A 27,832-nucleotide genomic window follows, 5' to 3' on the forward strand; every position below is an offset into this window, starting at 1 on the left:
TCACCATCACGAAATAGCCCTACCATCATTGACAGCATCTTTGTCATCATCATTATCATCACTATTAGTCAATGATTATGATGATGATACATATTAATTCTATTAATATGTCCCATCATAACACGTCAGTCATCATTATTATGTTACAGAAATGAGCCGTGACATGACATTACCAACATAGTGGTCAAATGACGTAATCGTCGAAACGTTGTCAAAGCTGAAGCCATTTATTTTTTAATTATACGGCGTGCGTTTTTCCAACAATAAATTATTCGTTACTGTACTAAAATAATAAAAGTATTCACCACAATGATGACGATTTTCCGCAGTTTGAAGATATGGGTATAGAAGTGACTCATTTTTACAAGTACAAACTGCACTGATAAACTTGATTCTGACAAAACACTTGCTGAATCGTGATCTTAAGTACCAAGACAGAAAATTTCAAGGAAAATATGACAAGGGGGTCATGCGATGCGCGTGCATCCTCAAAATTCTGCTACCGCGGACACTTTCAACACATTAATTATTTTGAACAAAAACGAATCATGTAAAACAATCCGAATATATTTGAATTTAATTTCTTTTGCAAAGAAGATGTCCGTACTTCCAGTTTTAATATTCCAAATGCCTTGACACAAGTCTTCCCTTTCTGGATTCTGGATACTGCGTACACCCGGCGTTGAAATGTTACAGAAATTGTCGATTAAACTGAACTTTACAGGCAACTAGAAGTTAATTGTAGAATCTATTTCATGAATATATTTTTAATCTTCGCTCTTTGTCCTTTGTACGAAATATGTCTTAAAACGAACTATTTACAGGAAATAGACATAATTATACTGCGTACACTCTCACAGTTAATCGAAGCGGTCTAAGTTGTAATGGAAACAAATGGATAACACTGGCGAACAAAATAATAATAATAATAATAATAATAATAATAATAATAATAATGATAATAATAATAATAATAATAATGATAATAATAATAATAATAATAATAATAATAATAATAATAATAATAATAATAATAATATAAAATAATAATAATAATAATAATAAATTGACAATTTAAATAGAAAAAAAAAATCCTGTGATAAAGTTTACTCTTTTGAAATGTTAAAAAATGTACTCATTTATTACATGTATTCTTTTGATCTAGTGTCAAGATGTTTTCCAAGTATTTCTCTATATAGTAACATGTCGTGGCTGATATCAATGGTTAACAGTAATAATAAAATAGACAAGATATTTATTTTTTTCAAAGAAAACACTTTAAACACATGAATTATTACAGATCCAGTCTTTCTTGTTGACGTCAAAGGATTGCTACAATCATTTTTTCCGTTAAATATTTATAACAAGAAAACAAATAGGGACAATTCGCTAACCTGGTGTTCCAAAGGAGAAATATTTACAATATATTATTGTTTGTAGTTGTCGGCCTTCTAATTCTGCTAAACCATGAGCATGTGCGCACGTGCCCATTTATATTTTACTTTGTTAACTTTTTTTAGCATGCATGATTGCGATGCGGTTTTGCGAACATTACATATCTTTTTTCTTTCTATCTTTTTCTTATTTGTACATGTATAGGTGTTATCGTACTTGTGCAAGGTATGGCTATATGCTCATAAATGTTTTTATTTCCTTTAAAGCTTTACTTGCTGTACGTGCGTTTGCAATCACGTCATCATAGCGGGTTGGTGGACATGTTTTCACACGTGTTGTTCTTTCTCTATTTTGGATTTTGTTTTATAATTACGACAATTAGTGTGGGTGGGTTATATTTGCAGTCAGTGTAGAAACGTTGCCCAGGTGAGCTATTTTCGTTGTCTATTTAAAATATCTTACAATATGCTTTCATGGCATGTTTTAGACGGTTACAGTTCGAGAAGAGAAGTTGATACAAAATGTAAGTTATGTTTCAGTATTTCTGTTTGTATTTCAGTGAAATAATAAGCTTTGATATTTATTTTCTATAGATAGCAACAATATTAATGGGAAAACATATCTAAATTGTTATTTGCTTTTTTTATTTTATTAGTAAGAAATCAGCTTTATTTAAGTAAACCAAGATACTGCGCAATAATAAATTTGCAGATGCTATTCTCAACAAAGGGATATTCTAAGCTTAACACTGTTTAAGTAATGTTTATAAATTATATTTACTTGTAGCTGATATAAATTCAGCCAACTTCACTAATTTCCCTATGCAATATTTGTGGTTTATATGTTAAGCTGACAATATTTGTTTGTTTGTCATTCACATGGCATTTTGTCGAACTTTTCCGCACAGGTTCGCGTTGCCGTTCAGGATTAAAATGGACCGAGGAAAAAAATGTTATTAAAGTTTTGGACTTTTAAACATGCCACACTTTAAAACCGTGGCATTGTTTTATTCTATATAAATTAGAACTGTCAGTGATGGTATGTTCATAAAAAAAAAAAAAACATAATAGAATTATTATAGTCACAATTTTTTGACGATTGTGAGATATTTTGTTCTGAGTAAAAATCTCGCTTCTACAAGAGATGGGAGCTATTGCTCATACATAAAAAAACCAAGCAAAATATCTCAACATTAAGTGCATGTATACAATTAGTTAAAATAGACGTAGAAATATGCATTCTTTACTCGAACTGTATAATATATTATGCGTTGAAAGAACTCCTTCAGTTATTTGTGATGGGAAACCCTTGTCATGCGTGATTTTTTTTTCTTAAAAAAATTAAACGAAATATGTATAAAGGATAATAATCATTTGTGAAATATAGGTGAGGATTACATTTTTTTTAATTGCCAACAAAATTGTATGTGTCAGTATTGTAGTGATAGTGGTATCCAGCACTTGTTTATATCATAATCAGCTATTCATGCGGAACGGGTGCTGGAAAGTGTTGTTGTCAAGGATATTTTACGAGAAATGAGCCGCGTCACGACAAAATCAACGTACTGCGTTTGCGACCAGCATGGATCCAGACCAGCCAGCGCATCAGCGCAGTCTGATCAGGATCCATGCTGTTCGAAATCAGTTTCTCTACTTTTAATAGGGTTTGTAAGCGAACAGCATGGATCCTGATCAGACTGCGCGGATGCGCAGGCTGATCTGGATCCATGCTGGTCGCAAACGCATTACGTTGGTTTTGTCGTGAAGCGGCTCATATATCGTATGAGTATTGTCCAAACGCCAGTGGATTTTTGCAAGATTAACAACTGAACGAAATCTGCTTACGCGGGGACATAAATGTGAATCCCAGTAGATTGCCAAGTTGTATTGATGCAAACATTGAAAATTAATTTAAGAATCCCGTTTTATATCTGAAGTGACATGTTCATTTGTTTTCGCTGTCACGTCTAGCTAAATCAGTAATATAGTTCAAAATATTGAGCATTTTTATGATCATTGACCAATAATTGACAGTCAAAAATGTTAGGATAACATGTAAAAACTACCTAAATTATAAAAAGACTGACCCGCCCTGTTTTAAAATTGAACCATACTGATAAATATCGAACGATAATAACAGAACTTTATGATTCCTTCAACGGAATATTCTTTTCAATATGATTGGATGGGAGGAGTTATTTGGTGCTCCCGTTTACATGAAAGTCTCCAAAACGCAGATATATGAGACTTGACTTACCTACAATTGTAGATTTATATTGACGATACTTTTGTAGGATCGAAGCCGTGTACATTTTGTTATTTGTACTTGTAATTACACCGGCAGAGGGACATTCAACTTTTCAACAAAGTATACCAAATGGCGAAATTGTACCCCATCCTTGTAAACCGAACTTTTTATGGCGTGGAGTAGGTCATGAGAATATAAATGGTGGCGGAAACCGGAACCCATTCGGTCTGGACTTTGAAAAAAATGGAAAAGTAAGTCAATGTTTTAATATTAAAAGTTGGTATACTGTATCAAATACACGTATGTACTATGTGAACTTATAAAACCAATCCGGGGTTAAGTAGGTACTAGCTAGAAGGCCGATAAGTAGATATTAATAGTGCAAAAAGTAGATTCTTGAAACCGGATAAGTAAATTTACTAGTAGCCTTAAAATTGGATACTAGTACACCAATAAGTGGATACTATTACACCAATAAGTGCATGGATGCTATAAAACAACTAAGACATTTAGACCCCTTGACTCCTCGACCCCTTACGATATTAAGATGACATCTAGATTCTAGACCCCTTAACACGTAGACCACTTTTTACGTGTTTTCTCCGACCCCTAGTGCATGGGTAAGACATTTCGACTCCTATCTCAATTGTTTTTCCTTTAGAATCCCAGTTAGCTCGAGAAATAATTTTAAGCAAATAGCAAATATTTTAATTATTATCATAACAGGATCTGATAAAATATTAAAACTTAAGCTAAAGCAATAATTTAATATTGTTTTATTAATTTCATGTTATGTTACATAGCAATGTAGCATTGATACATAGCATTTATTATATATAATGTTTGTTTATATAAATAGCTAGGGCATAATATATTAAATTAGACCCCAGACAAAAAGTGAAGGAACTATGATGATGATAATAATGAAAATGAACGATTTGTGCATTGCGTGTTCATTCATATCTACAATCTCTACAAGTTTGTAAAGATTTAGTTTATTATTATTCTGTATGAAATGTTATATTGGCAATGAATTATTATACATGTCTACTTAATCTATGTTATAATATTGAATTGAATTCTCAAAGTAGCGATGATCACATTTTATGGAATCTACATTATGAATTAAATACCAATCAATCAATAAATGGTTGTAATTTGAAAAACAGTCTTCATGTTTTTGATTAAACGTATTTCGAGAATTACATGTACTATATTTTACAACTACAATGTATATTGACATAATGATATAGTCTCAGCTATTTCTTATAAAACTGAAGTTAACTTCAAAAAATGTTTTATTACATCTCGCACTTCATATATGCATTTTTCTCATAGTCAAATATTGCCATAATAAACTTCAAAGGCAATATTTCCGACAATAATTAACCAGTTATGATTTTTTAATATCTTAAAGTCAGTACCGGTTCCTTCTAATAACATAATGTCCTTTGACAATTGTTTCTTGTGTCATAGTTTGGGGACCTTTTTGTTGGAAATGTGTCAAAGTTAAATAGTATGGTGGCTGATTTGTGCAATTCGTTTTTTCGTCCCGCGACCCCGCCAAGCGAAAAGTCGAGGAAAAAAAATGTTCCTCTTCCGAATTTAATTAAGATATCAATTCTTTAGCATTATTTACCACTAAATTTATATATTCAGTCTTTCATGATTCTTGTTATACAATGTCTTCTGGTTGTGATGTATATCTATGTTTTGTAGATTCTGGAAATAAATATTGTTTAAACTAACAAGTTAAAATGGCGGGTGCGCGGAGCGAAAACACGCTAATTAGCAAGATAGCGGGGCGAAGTTTAATAAATAAAATTTCGCACAGTGCGATAACTGGAGTGCAGGTATTGGTTATTCAGACCATGTCCATTGATTGGCTCATTTTTGCTGGGGTTTACATATTGTGGCGGCAGAGAAAGGGAAAGCGTCAGAAATATCATATTCAGATGCTCGTTCATTGGTTACTTTTTTCCGGGGTGTCATGGAACAACAGGGAACGTGTTTTTATGTTTGACTATGATACAAAAGAGAAAGAACATCAAAACACTCGGCAATCTGATTTATACTCGGGGGCTAGCCTCGTGTTTCTTACTTATTTTAACTACATTTTCTTAGACGGTTCATTTTAAACAACAATCAATTATTGCCACAAGTTATTACAAATATGTATTTGAAAAGTGTGTGCCTTTGCTGTCACTCTGTAACGGGGTAAATATTGCTTTGTGTGCTGTAGTACATCATAATAGTATTAATTTGAAAAATGGTATTATGTGTTCGAATATGATATAAGAAATTCAGTTAAAATAAATTTTTATTTCATGTATAACAATACACGTACATGTATTTTCATTAAAATATAGTACATGTATTGAAAGAACCAATAAGCCTAAGATTTCCTGATATAAGTAGATTGATTTATAGAAATTAACAAGTGCACATGGAAATAATGAAAGTATTTGCTTAGAAAAAGGTGAATTACAAAACTACTGATACGTATTTACTTAATAAAAATAACGTTTACAATTTATATTATAATTACTGTTATTTATGATATTATGTACACAAATTTACATAATATACACATTGTTTGATTGCAGTGCTTGTGTTTCTATTCCTTATATAAAATGCTTTACTTGATGAATGATAATGTAGTAAAAATAACGGCTTAATATGAATATGATTTGACTTAAAGTCAATATATCTATTAGATTATATATAATAATCAAACTTGGAAAAAACAACAACTTTTTTCTATCAATTTCGTCTTAAAGCACTTTTTTCGAATTTAACGTCCTCATGTACATAATAGAATAAGTGGCAATTAAAGGGGTAAAAGTGTCCAAGGGGACTAAGTGCAATGGGTCGAGTTATCAAGGGGTCGAGATGTCATAGAGTCCTATAAAATACCAATACACGTACTCCGATAAGTTGATACTGTTATAGGCCGATAAATATAAACTAGTTATCCGTTACGTTGATACTGTAATAGGCCGATAAATAGATACTAGTAGCCCGATACGTTGAATCTGTATTAGGCCGATAAATAGATACACGAGCCCGAAACGTTGATACTGTAATAGGACGATGAATAGATACTAGTAGCCCGATACGTTGATTCTGTAATAGGCCGATAAATAGATACTAGCATTCCGATAAGTTGATACTGTATTAGGCCGATGAATAGATACTAGCTAGTAGCCCGATACGTTGATACTGTAATAGGCCGATAAATAGATACTAGCATTCCGGTAAGTTGATACTGTATTAGGCCGATGAAAAGACACACGAGCCCGATACGTTGATACTGTAATAGGCCGATAAATAGATACACGAGCCCGAAACGTTGATACTGTAATAGGCCGATAAATAAATACTAGTAATTCGATACGTTGATACTGAAATAGGCCGATAAATAGATACAAATAACCCGATAATTTGATACTGTAATATGCCAATAAATATATACTAGTAACCCGATAAGTTGATACTGTAATAGGCCGATAAATAGATATTTATCCGATACGTTGATACTGTAATAGGCCGTTAAATAGATATTTATCCGATACGTTGACACTGTAATAGGCCGTTAAATAGATATACGAGCCCGAAACGTTGATACTGTAATAGGACGATGAATAGATACTAGTAGCCCGATACGTTGATACTGTAATAGGCCGAGAAATAGATACTAGCATTCCGATAAGTTGATACTGTATTAGGCCGATGAATAGATACACGAGCTCGAAACGTTGATACTGTAATAGGACGATGAATAGATACTAGTAGCCCGATACGTTGATACTGTAATAGGCCGGTAAATAGATACTAGCATTCCGGTAAGTTGATACTGTATTAGGCCGATGAAAAGACACACGAGCCCGATACGTTGATACTGTAATAGACCGATAAATAGATACATGAGCCCGAAACGTTGATACTGTAATAGGCCGATAAATAAATACTAGTAATTCGATACGTTGATACTGAAATAGGCCGATAAATAGATACAAATAACCCGATAATTTGATACTGTAATAGGCCGATAAATATATACTAGTAACCCGATAAGTTGATACTGTAATAGGCCGATAAATAGATATTTATCCGATACGTTGATACTGTAATAGGCCGTTAAATAGATATTTATCCGATACGCTGATACTGTAATAGGCCGATAAATAGATATTTATCCGATACGTTGATACTGTAATAGGCCGTTAAATAGATATTTATCCGATACGTTGATACTGTAATAGGCCGTTAACGTTAAATAGATATTTATCCGATACGCTGATACTGTAATAGGCCGATAAATAGATATAAGTAATCCGATATGTTGATACTGAAATAGGCCGATAAATAGATACATATAACCCGTTAATTTGATACTGTAATAGGCCGATAAATAGATACTAGTAATCCGATATGTTTATACTGTAATAGGCCGATAAGTAGATACTAGTAATCCGGTAAGTTGATACTATAATATGTCGATAAATATATACTAGCAATCCGGCAAGTTGATACTGTAATAGTCCGATAAATAGATACTAGTAACCCGATAATTTGATACTGTATTAAGCCGATAAATAGACCGATAAATAGATACTAGAAACCCGATAAATTGATACTGTATTAGGCCGATAAATAGATACTAGTAGTCCTATACGTTGATACTGTAATAGGTCGATAAATAGATACTAGTAATCCGGTAAGTTGATACTGTAATAGGCCGATAAATAGATACTAGTAATCCGGTAAGTTGATACTGTAATAGGCCGTTAAATAGATACAAGTAATCCGGTAAGTTGATACTGTAATAGGCTAGTAATCCGATACGTTGATAATAGTAGCCTGATATAATATAGTTCAAGCATGCAACTTCGAGAACAATAAACTGTTTTAATTTAATGTCGCTAAAATTTGAAATGGCGCAAGAACGGAAATAAGAATTATTTCAGTTGGTGTGGAATCAGACAGCTATATAATCATAAATGCGTGAAGTTTACTGTATATTAAATGGCGTTGTTGACCAGCAATTATTATTCCCTATGTAATAAAACATAAATTTCGAGACGCCTTCTCAACAGCAAGCCTAAAACACCCTTAAACCTTAAACCCAAATTTTGTGAGATGTCAAAAGGATAGAAAACCTTGAATTGCTAGGAAAGAAAGTAACTGATATTGATGACAAAGTTAATGAGTTTTTAAATGATATGGACAAACGGGACGGGGAGTCTCAAAATGAAGAGATTGTTAATGTTGTAGAGGCTAAGGTCAGGTCACATTAAATACTTTGAAGGAACAAACAAAAACCTTTTTTTTACAATGTTACTGACAGGCAATCAAAAGCCATGATAAATAATAGTCATACATGTAATTGATGGAGTAGCCGACAATGTGGAGGAATATATAGCAACACATTACAAGATGATGACAGACATATTTAAAATACCTTAGATATTAGGCAGGAGACATTAAGCCGGGTCAATCTGCTGGTATATAGAGAAATGTTCCGGCGGTTTTCAAGGATATCAGCGACAAAGACTTAAATATCCTCCGGTAGTAGTCGAATATTGACGTAAGCTGATACCCATATTGAAGCAAGAGACGGCACGAAAAATTGTTTAAATGTTTGAACTATTGAATTTAGAAAAGACAGTGTTAAAAAATTTATGTATGCTCTAGAAAGATTAATGTCACTTTATGCAAGTTCATCATTATATATCGTATAGATTGAGAATCTAGAATTTTAGTATACTGTATACATGTATTTTATATTTCATGTACTCTAGCTATATGATTTTTATGATGACTTTTATATGTTGTTATGCATGTTGGCTCTAAAATTAATAATGTAGATTCCCTATATTTCTTTTCTAAATTAAAACTTCATAAAAATCATAAACAAATAACAAATATCAATTAGAATATTGACTTAAATTCTGTGATCTTTTTATATTGAATGATTTTTTAACAAGGTTTGGAATAAGTCGTTATGTGAACTGGATTCTGACGGAGATGGGAAAACAAACGGACATGAACTCGGTGACCCGGAATGTATCTGGACACCAAAACAAAAACCTGCAATCTCAACTGGACTATCCCATCCTGGTATAACGTTTTTTTTTTAATTAAGGACAATTTTTATTTTTTAATTGTCGGGGAGTGGTGTGGCCTATTTGTTAAGGTGTCTACTTCATGTATCATTTTTTTTTAATGCGTTTATTTATAGGCCATCCTAGAGCGTCCCGCCGAGATTTTTTCGTCGATTTTTTTTCCAGCTTAATTGGTGGTGGAGGAAGACCCCAGGGCACCCCGTGCATTATTTCAGACTCGAGCGGGCACCCGGGTAGAACCACCGACCTTTCGTAAGCCAGCTGGATGGCTTCCTTACATGAAAGATTTCGACCCAAGTGAGGATCGAACCTACAGCGGTGAGGGACCAGTGATCTCAAGTCAGCGACCTTAACCACTCGGCCACGGAGGCCCCTGTATCATGTATTATGTGTGTTTACCCTCGCCACCGGAAAGAGACCATATGGGCGAGCAACGTATTATATGTTCGAGTGACAAATAAATAACGACCTTTTCAACACAAGCTAGAGGTTAAACATAACGAATATTATATACATACAAGTTAAGGTTGAACGCTCCAGCTCTATATCTTTATGAAGGAGAAGACTTCACTAACTTTACTTTTAGAAGAGAATTAGATAATGACAATCAACTTTCTTTAACAAAGTTTCAAAGGAAAAAAATGTGAACATTATGTTTCAAAGACGAAAACTGTATCTTTTTGAAAATACTTTTTAATAATTAATTAAAGGAAAAGAAGAATAGTACATGAGTACATGAGTACTCAGAATCATGTTACTAAACAATGAAAATGTTGAAATAAAACGTTCTTTGTGTTCATCTTGGTAAAACAGAATGTATTGTTTTTAGTTCTAAGAGGAAATTGTCAAAACTAGAGCAGTTTAAAATACACTGTAATAATCACACCATACAATCTCAGCCATCAGTAAAGTATCTCGGTTCTATCTTGGATAATGATCTCTCAGCCACTTCTATTGTTGATAATATAGTACAAAAAGTAAACTCTCGATTAAAAATTTTGTACAGACAAGGCAACAGTTTGAATATGGAGCTAAGAAAACTATTATGTAACTCTTTAATACAGTGTCACTTCGATTATGCCAGCTCATCTTGGTATAGTGGCCTTACTAAACAACTTAAACATAAACTTTAAGTAGCACAAAACAAAGTTGTTCGTTATATTCATGGTTATCATGGTTATTCCTCTAGAAAATCATTGAAAGTTATTGATTTTAGCAGTATTGGGTGGCTTAATATAGAAAATAGAGTCATGCAGTTAAGACTTAATCATGTACACAAAATATTTAATAAAAAGTGTCCATCTTATATGTATGATAACTTTTCTTTAAAGTCTGATGTTCATTGTTATAATAGTAGAAACAGTGTCGGGAACTTTCATAGTTTTACAAAAAGTACATTTTTTTACCAGGGTATTAGGGATTGGAACATGCTCCCACTGATATTAAAAAGGAAAGTAACTTTTTTAACTTTAAAAAGAAAGTAAAAGCTGAACTAAGCAAAAATATGAAACAATTTGAACAAGCTGATTTTATTTTTTATTAGTTTTAGAGATAATTGTTTTAATCAATATAGTATGTTTTATATGTATCTTGTGATTGGTTTTGTGATATATATAAATAGATATCTTTCATTGGTGTGATAACTAGTCATATTCATAGTATTATTCCTACAAATATGTGATATATGTAATTAACATAATGTGCAATAGAAATTAATATTATTTGATCTTAGAAATTTAACATCAGTCCAGTATATCATCTCTAAGTATGGACCTGAATGCCAGTTCTCAAGAAAATATATTCTTTACCATCAAAGGACCCCATTGGAAATAAGTTCTCTATTTTATATTGAACTTTCATGGGTTATCCTGTGTTGTATATATTGTCTTGAAGTCAACAAGATCTTTGATTTAATTATGAATGTAAAGTTATTATATTTCAATTAATTACTGTGTTAAAAACAATGTGATAGATATAACTGTGATAAATTGTCTTAATTTGTTTTTTTGTAATATGACATATATATATATACACAAATAAATCAATCAATCAATCAATCAATCAATTCATGAAGAACATCGATATCGAAATTTTATAATGATAAAATTTATAAATATATGCGTTCATTTTTAATTAGACTTTATAGAACATAATTTCTAATTACCTCCCTTTTATATTGACATGACATATTAATTCGGTAATATCTTTATAAATAATGCTTTTTGGAACTTATTATATTGATAATTTTCATAAAAGCATTATATTTATGATATAAAACCATAAAAAATGAGTTAAAGGACTTTTAAACGATTGTCACATTTTAGGAATCTGTGAACCAGTTGGTAGTGAACAATGTGTAGGAAAATCAGACGACATTGACTGTGAACAAGGCGAATTCAAATGTCCTGCAGTGGAGGATACAGACGACAAAGGTTTGTCCTTCTTTTCACCTTGTGTGTGTGAGGGGGTGCGGGTGCTTACTCTCGCCATCGGGCGAGCAAATATTCATGTACTTCATTTATAACCAAAATATTGGGGATTTAATGTTTGCAAAATGCAACCAATTAGACTATTTTCCTTTGTTAAGCCACAGGCACAATGGACACAATTAATTTACCTATATACGTATATACTATATATAAAGAATAGTCTTTATATATAGTATATATATGCATATATATACTATATATAAGTAATATATAGGTAAATTGATTGTATCTAGTGCCTATGGTTAAAAGCCTGAAAAGGGAATACTTTTTTGGGAGTCCGGGTGAGAGCATTTAGGAAAAAAAAACCAACTTTATCCCGTTTTCAGGACTTAACTAGGCAGTAAAACTTTAAATGTTTTTTTTAATTACATCAAAAATGTGGCCATACCACGTGACTTTTCGGGTACGGAGCTCGCCGATTTTTCACCCGATTCAGGTATGTTTTTTATTCATAACTTATTTATTACTCAACCGATTTTGATCAGATAAGGCGCAGAGTACCCGTAATTATATCAGCTTTCCACGGTATATCAAAATTCTGAAAACCCCTGAATGGTTTTTGAGAACATTCGAGTACAGTTTTCTTCTCATAGCCGGGCCGAGGGGAACGGTACACACTCATTTGTCATAACAAGCGATTTCTAGCAAGTCATATGTTTTTTGTCGCTATTTCATAGAAAATACATGTTAATTCTGATATATTTACTATGTCCAATTTATCGAGTGAATGCCTTGATGTTTTAGCATATTTTCATAAAGTTATGTTGAAATGGTACGGAGCACACTGTTATTTCAAAAGATACGGTACACACACAGCGACATTGTCTCTGCGCAAAATTAGCTGGGAATATGTCCAACTCGTGGACAATTTTTCAGGAATTTAAATAATCATAGTCAGCAAGTGACTGTTCCCGGAGAAAGGGTATCTCACCAGGGGTAGGAGATGGAAAGTATTTTGGAAGTGGAGGTAGGGGTTATCAACAAGTCAAAAATTCTCGATATTCGGCGAAATTGGAAGAATAATGTTGATCGGTTCATTATTAAAGATTATTTAAGATTAACTATTGTAGTTCGCTCCTAATTTCCTGTTTTGAAATCGTCTTTGAATTTCTAGAGAGTTAGAACATGCATATCTATTTACAACGAAATTTTTATTATAACATAGTTGATATGTAAAACATTGTCGGTTCCCCTCCCCCTTTTTTAAGCACACATAATGGATAATGGAACATGTACAGTGTGATATGTACATGTTAATACACGAAAGTCTCGTATGGTCGCCAAAAAATAACAATACACATGTATATGTCCTTAAATTATTTGTATAAAATCCTAACCTTGACATAAATTCATTAAATACATTGTCAATTTTTTTGTTCCAGCAATAACAATGTTTACTGCTAGACTCCGCAAGACAGGAGTTAGAAACAAAGAGACAACATACATGTGTCAGACATTTAAATTTCCGGCGGATGAACGTCACATGATTGCCTTCAAACCTGTCATTGACAATTCACGTGTTGTCCATCACATGGTGGTATTTGGTTGCCGCGGGGACTGTAAGTTAAGCAACATTTGCCATTTTACTTTCATAATTATAAAGATATCAATGAGATATACAAGAGATGGTCATTATGTAATTAATTATGAAGTATATTTTAAAATTTAGCTCGAGATTCTCGTGTTTGTATAAACTATGCTATGGTTCAAGCATCTGCTGTCAAATGATACCAAAATCATGTGTGTAGGAAACCGATCACACTCAAAGTAACTTACAAGAGTAACTGAAAAGTAAAGTGCTGAAATATGGGCTAACATAAAAGCTCTCGAGCAAAACTTGGAAAATCTGACATAAATTTGTAATATTTATGGCAACAATAAAGTATCTTATGCAACTGTTTCAAGGTGGATGCATAAATTCCGAAACGGGCACGCGTCAATTAAAGATAAGAAAACGCTCCATAGTTACTGACAAAAATATCCATAAAGTCAATCTTATCATCGACAAAGATTCAATTACCCAGATAGCTCATATCGGGATATCAAAAGGGTCACCTCACAGGGCTTTTTTTTTCCTTTTATAGAAGGGGCCATTATAGTACTGCTTCCCCACAAAAAATTCTTTAAAATCATGCAGTTTTCCCCAAAAATTGAATTTACATTAAGTTTTTTCTTCCCCTTCTGCAAATATATCGTGTATTTTTTTTAAAAACAACATTGTATACATTAAAGATTTTAAGAATGTGTTGGTTGTACGGGATATGTTGTTGACCCATACATTATCTAGTAGTATAGTATCTCAACCATTTGAATCACCGTACCATTCAAAGCTATGAAAAAAATATACAGTATAATTCAAGGCGACAACCTGCCAGGTAAACATTTACTACCGGGTGACACCTGAATGTGTTGATAGCCTATGTCAACCATTAAAGGAACTCCACTGAGGAATATAAGCCTAAAACATAAAATTTTAATTTCTCACATAGATCAACTTGGGCACTTAAAACAGAATTATATATAATTAAATATAACGAAGAAATATACTCTGACATACGTTGAAAATCGTATGTTTGTGCTTTTCTCAGTCCGATTTGAGTGAAAAGCGTTGCAACGCTTTTCAATTTTGGGTTATTTTTCACTATTATAATAATTATTCTGGAAAAGGGGAGCGAGCTAATGATCTCTGATCTAGCACATAAGTTGTTGGCATTGACCTATATCAATGGAATAATAATCTCGAAAAATTATTTCCAAAACCATAGTGGAGTCCCTTTAATATATATTTATATAAGCGCTCAATGTACATACATGTTAATTGTATCCGATTTGACCAATCAACCATTTCACATTCCTGAATTCTTTAGATGCCTTAGAAATTGAGCAGAAAGTGTTTATTCGTTACTTGGGTACTTTTTTTCCAATATCCATGTACCACTTCCCTGAGGCTACTCATGATATTTGTATATAATATAGTATTATAGAAATTATCTTTTGTTTGTGCTATTGTAGACAATGGCAGAACTTCACCATATAAGTGTGGAATGGTTCCCAGCAGTTTATGCATTGACATGATTGCAGTCTGGTCTCTTGGGATGTCCGGGCATTGTATGCACAAAGACTGTGGAATCTCTGTAGGCGGGAACAACGGTTTCAAGTGGGCGGCATTACAGGTGTTGTATTTTCTATTCATTTGGTTTTTCAACTACGGGCCATATCTTGTGTTAATTTGCTCCCATGAACAAATTAATAATATTCACGTGTTTGTTGTAATTAATGCATAAATACAATGTATGACTTATTTATAACTGTTGTATACCAGCATTATAAGTCAACGCAAAGGTAACACCAATGTCCCCGCAATGCCGTTATTTAACATATAAATGTTACCGCAAATTAACCAAAATAGAGCCGTTAGTTAACACAAATTTTCCTACAAGTTAAATCAAATGGTGCCGTTATTTAACACAAATGTAACCGCAAGTTTATGCAAATGGTGCCGTTATTTAACACAAATAGAAACGTTTTTCACAATCATAATAGGACAGCTTATAATTTAATATTTTTTGTACACCATTATTACTTAAACCTACTAGGGACCTTGTCTCAATTAAACTGACCAAAAGCATTGACGTGACTAAATTCCATATGATATACTTCTACAGGTTCTCATCTGAATAAAATTACTATACCTATGTCATACATATACACCTAATATAAATGCATAATTTAGGTTTGAACATTATGATCTGTATTATGTTTTGTTCATTGCATTTTTTTAAATTAAAAACAATAGATACATTGGAACAATCCCGAACTTGTGTCGGGTCTCACAGACTCTTCAGGCATGGTATTTTATCTTACGTCAAAGCTTCGGCCATATAACGCCGGCATCCTCAACATTGGGCAGACTGAAATTGCTATTCCTCCAGGAAAAGAGGAGCATACAGAACGCGGCACGTGCGATACTACGTGCACAAAGCAAATCATGACAGACAAAATCACGGTGGTTTCCGTGTACAATCACATGCATTATTTAGGTGAGTTGCCTCAAATATTGCCGTTGCTGCTGTTGTTTCTGTTGTTGTTGTTGTTGTTACTGTTGTTGTTTAAGTGTTAATATTGGTACTGGCTGCTGCAAATAAATTGAAATAAAATAAGATTTTACATGGCTTAACAACGAATCATTTAGTTGTGTACATCCACTGAGTTATTTACAATATAACTTTATGTCACACATAACCATTGGGATTACCAGTATATTTAATTGGAACATAAAAAAAATAATTTTATATCAATGTAGAAATATGTTTAGTTTGATCTAGACTACTATATATATGCTGACATCGATGTATAAAAAAATAACATGATAGAAAAGAATACTAGTATATAAAACACACGTCTTTGATGTTGGATGGTAAACAAGAAAAAATTAACGAGTAAAGGCACATGTTACGTCAGAAACCCATATTTGAGCCGCGTCACGACAAAACCAACATAATGGGTTTGCGACCATCATGGATCCAGACCAGCCTGCGTATCGGCGCAGTCTGATCAGAATCCATGCTGTTCGCTTATGAACTCTATTACAAGTAGAGAAACTGATAGCGAACAGCATGGATCCTGATCAGACTGCGCGGATGCGCAGGCTAGTCTGGATCCATGCTGGTCGCAAACCCATTATGTTGGTTTTGTCGTGACGCGGCTCATTTATTAATTATTCAGAAATGACATACATATGGTTAATAATGTTTTAATAATGGATTTAGAACATGTATATGTTAGATGTTTAACAACTAAAGTAAGACGCACAGAATGTGTCGTAAAGGTAGCAATATGTAAACATAGTAGTATTTTGACTTCCCTACCAGAATACTAATTCACTTTTGTTATACTGATTTCCATCAAAGCTATACTTGATTTTCTATGTATATTGGGACTAGATTCTGTTGATTGAAGGTCAAGGTCAAATGCGTTGAAACTGCAACCCAAAAATCTGATAAATGGCTTAATTGTTTATTAAATTTTCAACCAAATATACGATAATCATGTGTACACTGGAAACAGAAAAGGCAACTTTAAAAAGTGTTTCTCTGTCAGACGTCAAGGTAACTGAATTCCAAACTAACCAAAAAGGTATATAGTGCTAACTTTTGAAATGTTTTACAAGCTATATATATGCATGTGTATGTATTTGCAGGTAAATCACAGACAACTGAACTTGTTATAGGGTCTGGTGCCGGGTCACGTGTTGTGTCTCTAGGGAATGATGAGATATACAATTATGACGATCCAATTCTCCATGAGTATTTCCTTTTATTTTTTATAATACAATGTAATGAAAATATTGTCTTGTGATAATAACTCTGTAAATAGTTTGCACAAAGATGCACGTACTGTAGTCAGATAATATGTTCTATAAAAAACAAACGCTTTTCTTAACATTCGACATTTAATCTTCTATATAAAAAATGACGTTTAGATAATGAAGTTTACAATTACATGTTTAAATGTAACTATCATTATTATACTGCTAAAGCCAGTGCTTTTGGGGTCGGACGGTAACCAGCGCTTTCAAGACAGAACCGTCAATGAACAGGCTCAATCAAACCGAGCCTGCAACATTTTCAATTTTGTCGTTGTTTTGCACTTTCTTTAGGGATTCTGTTAAAGATTTATAGAATAAGGCGAGAAATGAACATATCGTTTATATTGAACAATAACAGATGTCCAATCAATCTAAGCTTTGATGATTGATCAATCACAATGAAAGAAGATTTCATGAAATGATCTTTAAATATTTTTTTTTTAATTTGATATGAAGCAGCTTGATCCGGTCTTCTAGAAAATAAGAATATCTTTAGGGGAGCGGTAATGTATGTTGAAATTTCGAATTTGCGGAGTAAATAAAGATGTTAATAAACCAAAACAACAAAGGAGAAGAATCTTTATATGACTCATATTCTTATCTTTGAGTACTTGATATAACTTGTATTATATATAATTGTATAATGATGATATTTATATATTCGAGAAAATAAATACATGTATGCTTAAACTGAAAGAACAAAAATGATATGTTTATTTCTCGCCTGATTTAATAAATATCTTAAAACTCCTTTCACAAATGTGTTTGCCTCTCTCTCCGTGCTAAAACATTTTTTTCTTCTCAAAATCTTATGTTATCTATTTTCACAATTTCCAGTTGATTTTATCTTCTTTCTGTTTTGTCTACTGCGAACATTTGCTAAAGGTGGAAAAAGAAAAGAGTTTCATTCTTTTTCGTTAGTTCTTTCAACTGAAATGAATTTTCCTTTTGTTTTTCTTTTTGAAATAACGTTATATATTTCTCAAACACAAAATGAATAATAAATTATTTATTTTTATTATTGTTAAACAAAGGAAACATTCATTACGTAATGTTGCATACGTTATAACTGGAAAGACAGAAAAGCTTCTCAGGTTATAAAAACCCTTTTCTTTCCCTTTTCTTACACTTTCATACCTTGTAAAGGAACTCTACTGAGGTACAAAAGCCTAAAACCTCCTAAAACATAAAATTTGAATTTCTTGCAAAGATCAGATGTTAAAACTAGGGCCGGGAATTATATTCGAATATTCGAATATTCGAAACACTACCGAATATTCGAACATTGAAAAACGAATACGAATATTCGAAAAAAAAGGAGAAATGTTTCATTTTTTGTCATTACTTTCAAATTTCAATTCAGATCGTAAATTAAACCTTTGCCCTTTCCTTCACCAGGTGTTCAAATGTTTGTATGACGCGTGTCAACAATTATCGCCAATTAACTGTGAAAACTTTGGGGTATAGTTGATCAAAAGGGCACCCGTTTCACAGTTTGTAATTTACCTGTTGAACAGTTTATAATGTAAATTTTTTCGATTTTAAATTATCTTATTTGTTGTTTTCTGTGTTAAAATCTTTCCGATTAATCAATAATTGTCTTAAATTTTGTGAATAAGAATAAATTGGCACGCATTATTCGGCGCGTTATGAAAGCATATGAAGTGTCTAAATTCTGTCAGAATATATTTATTCCGTAGACATTAGACTCCGTGTGATATTTACCTCGTTATAGCTAAACTTATCTTAAGAATATTTTAAAACTTTATCTAAAATTATAAATAAAAATATTTAATACAAGTTAAGTTTCAATATCATTATGTGTCTTTGGGGATAAATGGCTACGATGATTCATATTACTGTCAGTCAAGTCACGTGAGTTACCTCCCGTTATAAAGACAGCGGTCGGGTTTACTGAACAAAAGGCATCAAATTATGAATTTTATTTCAAAAGTAAACATATATCTCGATTAACAATATTATATATAAATTAAAAAAAAACTTCGACATAGCAATAAAGGTCTTTTTAATCGCCGATTATTCCAAGCATTTTAAAGTAGTATAGTATTCGACGCAATCAATTTCGGATACGTATACGTCAAAGAGAAATATTGGAACAAATGTTGTAAAAACGAATATTCGAATATATTCGAATATGGAAAACGAATATTCGAACATCGAATTCCTTATTCGTTCCCAGCCCTAGTTAAAACAGAAAGATGTGTAAAAACTTGATCAACTTTTACTCAGAAAGAAATTATAACCGTATTTTTGTGATATTCGTTGCCGATTTTAGTGAAAAGCTTGCAAAGTTTTTTTTCAACTTTGTGTCATTTTCACAATTACAATAATTATTCTGGGAAAACAAAACCGAATTAATTAGTAATTAATGTAGACCTACAGCAAAGCAAATCATACAACATTAATATCGAAAACATATTTTCAGTCCCATCATGTGAAAGAAACACCCTCAGTTCAGTGGAATTCATTTAAGTTGGTGTTGCGTAGAACTAAGTTTTTCATGTTTTCATTTTTGGCAAATGTCAAAGATAAGTTGACTTCCTGTAAAATGAGCAGGACAGAAGTGAATATAAGTGAATATATGTAGACTTCTCATTGGTCATTTTGAAATTAGAAAATGAAATGTTGAACTTTATTTGAAAATTGAAAACATTAGTCTAAATACAATACAAAGGATATTTCTAAATTATGTACACTTATTCCTGAATAATCTAAAGGAGTTTCGGAAACGAACTTTCTGGATATTCTTTCTCCAAAAATATTTAACACTGGTACATCTAAGACTAGTACATCAATCCATATACGTATTTTATTTCTGTAGACTACATTATATTAACCGTATATATAGTGAACCACAGTAGAAATTAACAGTACTATGTTCTTCATAAATTAAAGATAGGTTGTTTAATCAATGTGTTGAAAAAACTACTCGCACGATCTATCTAATTATTTTCTCTTCAGAGTACATGTTAAAGGAAATTTTGTTGATATTCACACACCGTATTACCGGCGACAGTGATGGCAGATCACTGCAGTGATGGCAGATATCTGAAAATTACCGATCGGTACAGGTAGGTTATAAATTTGGTTGGTTTAATTATATTACACAAATACGGCACATATCATTGCTATAAAACTATTGTCCATTGAATGGAGATACTGTAAGGTAATTTTGGACTCGTTTTTTCCTGTTTTAAGACTATTTTGAGCAGGTTAAAAGTGAAAGCCTTGGAAAAAAATCCGTGAAAATGTCTGTTTTCTGTTCAAAATATCTCAAGTTTTAAGTAAATGGCAGGATTTCCTGTTATCAATATAGACGTTCATCCATTGGGGTCACGCAAGTCAAATATCTACCCCGTGAGTCTTTTCTTGAAAGTTTTACAGACGCTCAATCTTGTCCGGTCGAAGAAAAAATGCTGCCGTTGTAGGCAGATACATATTATAAATGCTGCCGTCGATGGCAGAAATACCACGAAAGTGGCTAACATTCTGACAGAAAATCAAGTTCAATTTGTTATCAATTCCTCTTTTCTTTGCGTCCTTTTAGTCGGAATTGAGACGTTAAACTATCATTTCTAATATTTTCTCAAGATAGAAAAGTTATTAATGCGGTGTGTGCATCGAAAAAAGCTTTTTAGCAACATGCAGTTACAATACAAAAAGTGATGATTTAGTACGACAAAATTTGACTATAAATAGAGAAATGAACATGAAAAACTTCATTTTTCTATATTCATGCATGTGTGCTTGATCTGTTCATATGAATTGAAAGGTCAAAAAAGAGAAAAAGAATATAACAAATCAAAAAATTCTTTTTTTTCCTATAAATACAGGATTTATTTTCATCTTGTGATATGAATCATCGAAAGGTTCATCTTTATAAGTTGTCATGGTTACAACTAAAATGAATGAAAAAATATGTAGTTAAATGGGAGCACGTGATGTTAGAACTGTTGTTAATAGTTTAGCATAGTAAATGTAATTCAAAGGCAAACTACAACGCTATTACAAACATGAAAATTTAAAGAAATGAATCCACGTTGTCGTGTTTTTCAAGAACTTGATAATATAGGAAAATATTTGAACTGTCAATAATATTATCTTTCCATTTTACATTAACATACATTCTTTTATGATACACTGATGCCAGTTGCGAGGTTAATAGTCTCCCCTTTATTAAATCAATTTAATAATTTAAAATCTGCGCCGATTAAGTAAATTTCAGCCTTTATTTGTCATAAAGCGATGAACATTATTACCTCGAGAAAATAATGTCATATGCTAGGAAATGAATATCCACTTACTTGCTGTAATATGCGTTATGTCTTAAAAAGGGATTGCGCTGCTAAACTTAAGATACATATAGTATTGTATGCATGTAACTGACAGACACAACAAATCAAGCACACATGCATGAATATAGAAAAATGAAGTTTTTCATGTTCATTTCTCTATTTATAGTGAAATTTTGTGGTACTAAATCATAACTTTTTGTATTGTAACTGCATGTTGCTAATAAGCTTTTTTTCGATGCACATACCGCATAAATGAAAAAAATAAAAAAATCTACAAAACAGCAATTTTTCTTCAAAATTATATGTGAGGCCATGTTTTAACATGGAAAAACGCGTTTTTGGGTAATTTCGTTTTTTTCATCATTTTCTGTAAACCCATTACCAGATATATACGCCTTTCTACGCCTTTTTCACCCGCCCCCCCCCCCTCCTTTTTTGCTTTCTCAAATGGTGAAAAAATGCCTTATTTAGGCCCCAAACACTTGTTTTTGTTTGATAAATGTTGTTTAAAAAATTGACCACTTTTTCGGCGCCCCCCCACCCACATCCAAAAAATACATCAGGGGGTTGCCAGAAGGGGGATGTGCCCCCTTCTGTTTGGGGGGTTTGAAGGGGGGCTGAGTCCCCCTCATCGCCAAGAAAACTTTGGACTTGTGGGAGGCTATAAATGGCCCCAGGTCGATCATAAGGTAACGTGTAACCAATGCTGAAAAGCCTTTGACTCTATCTCAATCCATTGAGAAGTGGCAGCACTTTGAAATCAATTTTGATGGAAAAAATCTACGCAAAATAGTGTTTTTTTGGCAATTTTGACATGTCCCCTAGTTGCTATGGTAACAGGAAATTTCAGACTGAACATGTTGTTACAAAGGCAATGGTCCAGTCAACATTTGTGCCAAGTTTGATTAGTATTGAAGCAGTTTTTATAGTTTTATAGCAACTTGAACTTGTAACTGGAGACTTTTCAATGAAAAAAGCCATTTTTCACAAAATGGTCATGGGGTAATGGGTTATTAACTTTTCTATCTTGAGAAAATATTAGAAATGATAGTTTAACGTCTCAATTCTGACTAAAAGGACGCAAAGAAAAGAGGAATTGATAACAAATTGAACTTGATTTTCTGTCAGAATGTTAGCCACTTTCATGGTATTTCTGCCATCGACGGCAGCATTTATAATATGTATCTGCCTACAACAGCAGCATTTTTTCTTCGACCGGACAAGATTGAGCGTCTGTAAAACTTTCAAGAAAAGACTCACGGGGTAGATATTTGGCTTGCGTGACCCCAATGGATGAACGTCTATATTGATAACAGGAAATCCTGCCATTTACTTAAAACTTGAGATATTTTGAACAGAAAACAGACATTTTCACGGATTTTTCTAAGGCTTTCACTTTTAACCTGCTCAAAATAGTCTTAAAACAGGAAAAAAACGAGTCCAAAATTACCTTACAGTATCTCCATTCAATGGACAATAGTTTTATAGCAATGATATGTGCCGTATTTGTGTAATATAATTAAACCAACCAAATTTATAACCTACCTGTATCGATCGGTAATTTTCAGATATCTGCCATCACTGCAGTGATCTGCCATCACTGCCGCCGGTAATACGGTGTGATTCATATACATGTATTGACCTACGTTATTTTTTATCCCGGTACAGGTTTGTAGACGGGGTGATAGTGAGTCCAGGTGATGAGTTGAAGACTACATGCGTGTACAAGTCTACATCCAGACACAACATGACGTATTTCGGTGACGACACAGATGACGAAATGTGCTTCTCATTCTTAACGTATTTCCCTGCCGAGAACTCACACACGTGTAAAAAAAACTTTAATTAATTAATTAATTAATTAATTCTAGTTCTTTGTTTACTTCAACTAAAGTTTATCACTTTCACACTGTGTTGTGTACTTTCACAATAAGTTTAAACCTTTTAAAGATTTTTTTTCCTTTTTTGTTTAAAATTTCGATAAAGTAAAACATTTTATTTACACGTTTAGATTTATCACCTGACTTCCATTTAATAATTGTTTATCGTACTATCTACTTACCATACTAAATTACAAGTCTCTTCATTTTTCAAACATTTTAATCTGACTATTGACTTTTACCAGCATGCCTCTCGGTGGGACAACGAGCACAATGTGCTGCAAAAGATGGTGACACATGTGATCGTTCGAGATTAGATCCCCAGTGAGTAGACTTGTCTAATAAAATACAAATATTTAGGTCAACACCGACTTTACAGAATAAGTTTCGTACGTCATAGTTTTTTTAAACGTCTGAACGATTTTGGCGCGGCTAATACTTGTATGCACCCGGCCGTCGGCCCTTTCGTCTTTTAGCAATGGTTGTACCTGTTAAACGTGTGGCAGGAAATTGAAACTACTTGGCACATGGGCAGAAGTGGTAACCATAATTAGTGTCCAAATTTATTTGTCATCCAATGAAAACGCTGTATTTCTTAAAAATTCTGTGCGTTAATTTTCATAGAAGAGAAAACGTCGATACTATATTGAATTCCGTCAATAGTCGACTGCTATTTTTCATAGTACGTAGTGACGTAATAAAGTGAATAATAATGAGGCCAAATAAAGTTTGACACTAAATATGTTAGTATTCATACGTAGCAGTTCTACAAAAATTCGCTCCCGTCGAAGTTTCTAATTTCTGTAGAACAGCACGGATGAGTACTAACATATACTAAGACGATATGCGAAGCCCCGGGTGTCAGTGCTTTATATAGGAAAACACAGCTTTACTACAATGCTTCTATGTTTGGAATATAGAATTGCCTGGTAAACCTTTAAAATGTTTTATGAATCATGCGCCTACCCTACCTTGAAGGTCATATGGTATCATTAGGATAATTAAGATAAAACACATTTCAGACAAATCTTGATTGGGCACTCTTCCCGAATGGAAAGATTATCGCCCCTAGCCCCGACTTAGTGGTGCTGTTGTTTTAAATAAAAACGCCAACCTTCTGTACAAACAGGCGGCTTTCGGAAACACATTTAAATGAGAAAATTTGTCATTGCAAACTTTGCTTAGTCGCGTTCCAAAAAAAAAAAAAAAAAAAAAAAAAAAAAATGAAATTTGCTGAACTCAAATCACGCTTCAAATGTTTTTTTCCTTACATTAGTCAAGTTTAAATGATACATGTCTGATCTCGAGCCACGATCAAATAATGTTTTAAATACTTCAGTCACGCTCAAAATATGTATTCCCTTAACCCAGTCAGCTAAAAAAAAATTGTTCATTATTCCAGTCACGGTTAAATAATGCAGCTCCTAACTTTCGCCACACTACAAAATAATTTTGTTATCCCGCAGTGACGCTCAAAATATGTATTCCCTATTTCCAGTCGCGTTAAACTAATGCATTGACACTCAAATTATGAATATTCTAATTCCAGTCACGATCAAAATTGTTTCCTTAATTAATGCAGTCACGTCCAAATAATGTATTTGCTTACTCCAGTCATTCTTAAATAACGTAGTTGATAAAACCAGTCGAACTCTAAATTAGTATTTCCTACATAAAGAATGTGTTGCTAAATATTTCGTAACACATTGTGTACTGTGGTCTTATCAAGATCTTTGTTATGTTGACGATGACATTATACTTATGAATTTTAGAAACGATTCATAGAATGTTACTTATAATTGTATTATGACTTTAAAGTTTACATTTTGCATAAAATTTTTGTGTCGGGCCTCACTATTGTACGTTCATAATATAATAATACTAGGGCTGGGAACGAATAAGGAATTCGATGTTCGAATATTCGTTTTCCATATTCGAATATATTCGAATATTCGTTTTTACAACATTTGTTCCAATATTTCTCTTTGACGTATACGTATCCGAAATTGATTGCGTCGAATACTATACTACTTTAAAATGCTTGGAATAATCGGCGATTAAAAAGACCTTTATTGCTATGTCGAAGTTTTTTTAATTTATATATAATATTGTAAATCGAGATATATGTTTACTTTTGAAATAAATTCATAATTTGATTGCCTTTTGTTCAGTAAACCCGACCGCTGTCTTATTAACGGGAGGTAACTCACGTGACTTGACTGACAGTAATATGAATCATCGTAGCCATTTATCCCCAAAGACACATAATGATATTGAAACTTAACTTGTATTAAATATTTTTATTTATAATTTTAGATAAAGTTTAAAATATTCTTAAGATAAGTTTAGCTATAACGAGGTAAATATCACACGGAGTCTAATGTCTACGGAATAAATATATTCTGACAGAATTTAGACACTTCATATGCTTTCATAACGCGCCGAATAATGCGTGCCAATTTATTCTTATTCACAAAATTTAAGACAATTATTGATTAATCGGAAAGATTTTAACACAGAAAACAACAAATAAGATAATTAAAATCGAAAAAATTTACATTATAAACTGTTCAACAGGTAAATTACAAACTGTGAAACGGGTGCCCTTTTGATCAACTATACCCCAAAGTTTTCACAGTTAATTGGCGATAATTGTTGACACGCGTCATACAAACATTTGAACACCTGGTGAAGGAAAGGGCAAAGGTTTAATTTACGATCTGAATTGAAATTTGAAAGTAATGACAAAAAATGAAACATTTCTCCTTTTTTTTCGAATATTCGTATTCGTTTTTCAATGTTCGAATATTCGGTAGTGTTTCGAATATTCGAATATTCGAATATAATTCCCGGCCCTAAATAATACCAATAAAATTTATGTTTTACAGAAATCCCGAACTCCTAATCATGATGGTTAACATTCAGAAATTCTGTACCCCAGGCCTGTGTAGAAACGAATGCATGGTTTACGTACGCGAGATGCAGAAAGATCCTTGCTTTGAGGAACTGACCTTAGATCTTCGACCCCACCTTATCAGAATCAAAGATTTTGACTATCACCTAAATGTCATCTTTGCGGCGCTTGATTCGTGCAATACCGAGCTTCTGATGGAAAAGATGGCGAAACATGTCTGCAAGAATGGTTGGCTGGACATGAGTCACGCTGCAGACAGGAAATGGCAGCACGTTGTGTACCTGGAAATAACCTTCATCTCTCTCATACTGTTACTATAACTACTGAGACACAAAGAAACCTTATTATACAATGTAATGTAGAACATGTATGTGTTTAGCCCATTTCTGTTTCAGTTTAATGGACAAGGCAACAAAATAATCAATGATAACACAAACAACAACAATAATAATAATAATAACAAAAACAGCGAGAATATATACCAGAGCAAAAATAACAAAAAAAGGGTTTATGCGAATTTTTATGTAAATATATATCTTAATGACTACATTTGTATATGTATTATAGAAGAGTAGATACCAACATATCAAGACTCCGTGACTTTATATTATATAATTGCCTTGTAAGACTTTTGTTTTACTCTTTTTTAACTTATTCTAAAGAATGTTCAATCAAATCTTACTTTTATTTCATTATTTTCTCTAAATCGGGACCTCTGCTTAACTTGATTTTTCTGTCTATTAAAATAATAATCTTGCGTGTCTGAATTTTATTTTATTGTATTTTTTGTCGTTTACTCCCTTTTCGCTGACAGTAACCTACCCCTACCTTTGTTGATGAATTAATTGACATGATCCTTTTTCTGAAATACTACTTATTATTTTTATTTGATCTTAATCACCCTTAGCTGACAGTTTAAACATTTTGTAGACAGTTACTCACTTTGGCTGACAGTTACTCCAATTTACTGTCAATAACTCCCTTTTGTTGTCGATTGACTTATCTGTCACAGGATGAGAAAAATGTGCAGCCTGACCGGGAATCGAACCCTGGACCCTCGGGTTACCGTACCGCAGCTGTACCAACTGAGCTATT

General features: G+C 32.7%; 1 protein-coding gene across 2 annotated transcripts; it reads left to right on the forward strand.

Annotated features, from left to right (window-relative positions):
* Positions 1-1,878: 1,878 nt before the first annotated feature.
* LOC132757452 (peptidyl-glycine alpha-amidating monooxygenase B-like) lies at positions 1,879-27,451 on the forward strand. 2 transcript variants are annotated; one of them, XM_060748732.1, is made up of 11 exons: positions 1,879-1,918; positions 3,689-3,893; positions 9,633-9,765; positions 12,095-12,202; positions 13,642-13,818; positions 15,272-15,432; positions 16,056-16,299; positions 17,460-17,565; positions 23,612-23,772; positions 24,069-24,147; positions 26,712-27,451. In XM_060748732.1, coding segments are annotated over exons 1-11 (1,722 nt in total). In that variant the 5' UTR covers positions 1,879-1,916; the 3' UTR covers positions 27,058-27,451. The 2 variants fall into 2 exon arrangements, with proteins under 2 accessions (XP_060604715.1, XP_060604716.1); XM_060748733.1 differs by lacking the exon at positions 13,642-13,818.
* The last annotated feature ends 381 nt before the right edge of the window (positions 27,452-27,832 follow it).

This window comes from Ruditapes philippinarum, unplaced genomic scaffold (assembly GCF_026571515.1).
Source record: "Ruditapes philippinarum isolate M1 unplaced genomic scaffold, ASM2657151v2 ctg697_1_1_1_1, whole genome shotgun sequence".
Classification (NCBI taxonomy): domain Eukaryota; kingdom Metazoa; phylum Mollusca; class Bivalvia; order Venerida; family Veneridae; genus Ruditapes; species Ruditapes philippinarum.